At 49.1% G+C, this 5,004-nt stretch overlaps 1 protein-coding gene across 1 annotated transcript; it reads left to right on the top strand.

The window, feature by feature from the left end:
* Nucleotides 1–1,540: 1,540 nt before the first annotated feature.
* On the top strand, nt 1,541–4,060 carry LOC103779417 (acyl-coenzyme A thioesterase 1-like; the record flags this gene model as incomplete). Its single annotated transcript, XM_008947043.1, has 2 exons — nt 1,541–1,743; nt 3,455–4,060. Coding segments are annotated over 2 exons (809 nt in total), but the record flags the coding sequence as incomplete, so codon positions are not given.
* Nucleotides 4,061–5,004: the final 944 nt, after the last annotated feature.

Below are 5,004 nucleotides of genomic sequence, written 5' to 3'. Positions count from 1 at the left end.
GCTGCCGCCGGGCACTCTTCAGGGAGTGGCCGGATCGCCTGACCAGGTTTCCTCTGCTGGGCACACTCCTCACCCAGCGCAGCTACATGGGCTACAACGCAGCCCAGTTCGGTTTATTGACTGGTGTTGGACACAAAGGCATTGATCACTGTACCCTTTTTGTTCACAAATGCTGCGGGAGGTGTCAGTCAGGTGGTACCTTTCCTCTACCTGGCTGTTTTCCAGGAAGTTCAGCCAGTAGTTACGTGCTTAAGCTGAATGTTGCTCTCCAAAAGTCTGGAGCCCCAAGCCTGCTGCTTCCCTTCCCTTCTCAGCCTCTACACCTGACCTTAGTAATGCCATAGTTGCTGAGCACAGGCTGCCTTTTGCTGCCCCAGTTGTCCACAGTTCTTCCCCTTTTGTGGGCAGAAGACCAAGTTAAGGTCCCTTCCAACCCAACCCATTCTGTGAGTCTATGATTAGACAGGTTTGCCCTTACACTATTTTTGTCAGAAAATAATCACTGAGAGGATCTGCAAGGTTTTCAGGTTGCCTGGCAAATGCTGTGTTGTCCTTCCAGTAGCTGTCCAGACTTCTGCTAATTGTCTGTAGGAAGCTTCATTTCTTGCCTACTCTTGGTGGAGTGTTCTGTAGCAGCTGCACCACCACCACATACCACCTTTCCTTCCCTGTGATCCAGAGGCTTTCACCAAATACGTCTCAGAAACTCCATGTACTCAAGGAGCTCCTCTATGTATCTTGTGCCTTCCACTCTACCCTTTCTTCCCTGTCTGTCCCTGACAGTGCCAAAATCATACACGCTGTTCCAGCCAGTGTCCCAGGCTCTGAGTGCATTGTAGCCTGGCTGGAGGTGAATTTCCAGGTCTTCTGGTTTGTTGCCCAAGTTCATGTTAGTCTGCAGACACCTGAGGGAAGCCTCACCCTCCCTTCTGAGCAGTAATGGGATTCTCCCTCCTGGCCTCCTCCTTTCCATACGTTGTTACTAGTTTGCAGCACTCCCTCTCAACTCTGGATGTCAGTCTTTGTCCCCTGGTGGACATCCCTCAGCAGGTTGTCAGAGCTGGTTGCAAGTACTTTCTTCTCTTTCTCCCAGAATAAATGGCTATAGTACATTTATACTGACACTGAGAAGATGGAACCCACAGAAGATGAGATTTTTTTTGGATCAGTTTTCTGAGAAGTGCACTGGGGAGAAGCCTCCTGGGTGTTACTGAAGCAGAACTTGATACCTTTCCCATGAATTTACATGATACAGAGAACTAGTTGTGATGGTTGAGGGATCCCTCCCTTTCCAGCCATGCGCTCCCTGATGTTATCCAAAACATTAGCAGACCTGCTATTTTATGCTGTCCTGTTTAATCTTGAAGCAATGTTGACATGGACTGAAAATTGGCTCAGTGATTGAGGGCCCTTAGTACCATTCTGCTGCTCTATGGTTTAGTTTTTTTCTTTATTAAAAAGACACATTCCCAGGACTGTGAGTTTGGAATATACATTAAAAATTTCAGGTTAATGTGTCCTGTTATGTGGTCTCTTGCAGGAGATGGCCCCTTTCCGGGAATTATTGACTTGTATGGAACTGGAGGAGGACTCCCTGAATACAGAGCATGCCTGCTGGCCAACTATGGCTTTGCTGTGATGGCTCTGGCTTACTATGGCTATGAAGATCTCCCCAAAGAGATGAAGGAATTCCACCTGGAATATTTTGAAGAAGCTGTAAACTATATGTTACAACACTCCCAGGTTGGTTTGTTTATTGACACTCACTAGAGGGAACTCTGGTTAGTCAGGTCCTGTCAGACTGCAGATGGGCCAGAGCTGCTCTGCTTAAAATACCATCTCAGTTCAAGTGGGCTGCAATTAGTTTGTTTTACATCTTTTAACTCCAATTACAAGGCTTCTCTAGCTGGCTATTCCAGTTCTTCCTTCTGAACTGGCCAGGAGACACATAGGTCCCATAATGGTAATTTCTGCTCCATTCAACCTGTTGTCATAACTAGGGTGCTGGTTGCCTGGAGGCTTACTGGACTTCCAGCAGGGCTTTTAGGTTTAAGCTCTATAAAGTGTCCTTCAGCACTAAATGCCCTTTTCAGCTGTGGAGCACGTGACATCAAGGAAGAGACAGGACACATTTGTTGCTGTGTATTCTATAGGCTGTTAAAGTCACTCCAAATGTTGGTATTTGGTGAGTGTGAGTTTTTAGTAGCTAGTTGTGAACTTGGGCATCCTTCTAAATTGACACCATTTGGAAGAGAGCCCTGCTTAGTTTTGCATCTCCTTCCAAGTGGCTGTGCCTGACACTAACTAGAATGCTACAAGGCAACACTTGGTTTCTGTAGAGAACTCCCAAACACCTTCCCTCACCTCAGAACGATGAGTAGTTGTTAAAGGTCTTGGTTGCTTTTCAGTCACCCTAATGCTAAGTGCTTGTGCCACCCCTCTGCCCACACCCTCTGACTATTGCTTCCCCCTGCCTTTTGTCCCCTGAGAGCAGTACCATAGCCTCCCACTAACTCCTCCACTGATAGGCCAGGTTAACACGTTAACAATATGTTTTAATTTCTCCCTTCCCACATTTCAAAGTCAGTGGGTGTGGAGCCTATTACTCTGGTGGTAAGTTACAAAACCTACCTCACCACTAGAGGTAGTACGTTTTGATGCTGTCTCAGAGGCTTTTTACCTCTGAGGGTCTTTGGATATTGAGCAGTTGTGATACTAGCTAACCTTCTTCCAATAGCCTTAGAGGACTTCAGCACCCTGTAAGATCATTCAGCTTTCCTCTCTAGTTAAGTTGCCTGTCTAAATAAAAACGAAGGTAACCTGTTCTAGGTTGACTCCTGAGAACTGTACAAGTCATTTAGAGAAGTGGTTACATTTTAATGAGTAAGCTACTTCAGAATACTTCCTTTTCACTGTGAGTTGGACACCAAGCACACCAGCAAAACGGGAGAGCATCTGATGTGGAGTTTTCTACCACGTGGTGGCTTCTCAACAGGGGAATTGAAGACAGTGGTTGATGATAAGAACTATGTTATCATAACTGATGACAGTGTCATAGTCCCTGCTGACTTTGCTTTGCACTGAAAACAAGCATCTGGAGAAGAGGTCTCTCCTGCCCCTTCCCTCATCCCTGAACTGCCTTATAAGCAGGGTTAATCTGAGGCTGCACATCTTCATGCTTTTTGCAAGCACAGCTGTACACTCTGCGTATGCTGCGGCACTGAGCCTTGCAGCTTTGTTAGGATGCTGCTGCGACCTCAGCAGGGCTTATGATGGTAAATAATCACAGAACAGCACCTCGAGGCTCCCTCAGATGTGGGCCCTGCACATCTGAATCTAGGTCCAGATTCAGGATGGACGCTACTACAAACATGGGAACGTTTGAAAGTGGTGTGCCGTGGTTCATGGCTTGTGGTCTCTCCTCTCCTCTCCTCTCCTATCCTCTCCCCTCCAGGTTAAAGGTCCGGGCATTGGGTTGCTTGGCATCTCGAAGGGGGGTGACCTGTGCGTCTCCATGGCTTCCTTCCTGAAGGGCATCACGGCCACCGCCCTTATCAACGGCTCGGTGGCCAATGTGGGTGCAGTGCTGCGCTACAAGGACGTCACCATTCCGCCCCTCGGTCTCGATGCGAAACGCGTCAGGGTCAGCGAGTCCGGGATCGCCGATATCGTGGACGTGCTGGACAACCCGCTGGAGGAGCCCGGCCGCCAAAGCCTCATCCCTCTGGAGAGGGCCGAGTGTCGCTTCCTCTTCATTGTTGGCCAGGACGATCGCAACTGGAAAAGCGAATTCTTTGCGGTTGAGGGGAGCAAACGTTTGCAAGCTCATGGGAAGGAAAAGCCTGTGATATTCTGTTATCCCAGAGCGGGGCACTACATTGAACCCCCCTTCTTCCCAATGTGTGGGTCCTCGATGCACCTGCTCATCGGCAGGCCTGTGGTGTGGGGAGGGGAGCCCAAGGCACACTGCGAGGCACAGGTAGATGCTTGGCGGCAGATCCAAGCTTTCTTCCACAAACACCTCACAGGCAAACCATCTGGAACATCCAGTAAGCTGTGATGTGAGTTAGCTTACTTTACGGATGAAGATGCTGGTGTTTCAGGTTTGCTTTTTTTTTTTTTAATGGCTTTGAAAGAGAACAAAGAACATCAGAGAATAAGCTGTTCAGAGAATAAGCTGTTAGGTCTTTTGGAGGATGATAGTGGGTGAGAACATGAGAGCTGATTCCTTTTAACACCCTCTGACCTTGATCAGAGGTCTCAGCTTCCTGTTGTGGGTAGTACAGAATTACAAGCTGTAGAAAAGCTAGAGAAAAGGCTTGGTCTGCTTTGAATGTGAATTTCAGTGGAATCCAAGCTGAGAACAGGGATGAAAATTTGCCTTGGCTTTCTCAGAGGAAACATGTTATATGCCATTGCCCTTACCAGAGCCAGCTTTTGGCTCTAGTTTTTCTGGAAGCAGCTTTTCTCTTTTCCTGCCTCCAGTAACCTTGCTGTTCTCCCTGTGCACTTCCCTCTCCTTCATCGTACCTTCCCTTTCTCCCACATCTCTGAAGTGCATCTGCCTTAACGCTTGATCTCCAACGTTTCACTGACCCAAAGCAGCAGTACTGTGCCTGCGTCCTCAGGTAACAGATCTCCCGGTCACGGACACCACCACCCCGTACCTGACACGACATTCCGGGCACGTGCCATGGAAATGAGGCGCTCGTACGGTTTGGTTAAGTCGGTAAGGATGAAGAAACTGTAACAGAACTGTACCCACTGGTTGGTGGCCGTTCCTGGCACTGCCGGTGGGCATCTCCTCGGCAGGGCCGGATATCCCCGGGCAGACAGACCCGCAGCCCTGCTGGAGGGCGGTCTGTGCCCGCCCCGCAATGCCCGGCCGGGCGGGTGGTGCTGGCGTTTTACGCGAGTCCCGCGTTGTGCCTGTACGCGTTTTGCTCTCGCTGTATGTGTTTCATACGTTAAACCGAAGCGTTAGCCCCTCCCGGTGTCTCGCCG

Source organism: Merops nubicus, unplaced genomic scaffold (genome assembly GCF_000691845.1).
Source record: "Merops nubicus isolate BGI_N331 unplaced genomic scaffold, ASM69184v1 scaffold47459, whole genome shotgun sequence".
NCBI classification, from domain to species: Eukaryota; Metazoa; Chordata; class Aves; order Coraciiformes; family Meropidae; genus Merops; species Merops nubicus.
Note: the sequence above shows the minus strand (reverse complement) of the source record. Positions and strands in the feature narration are given on the sequence as shown.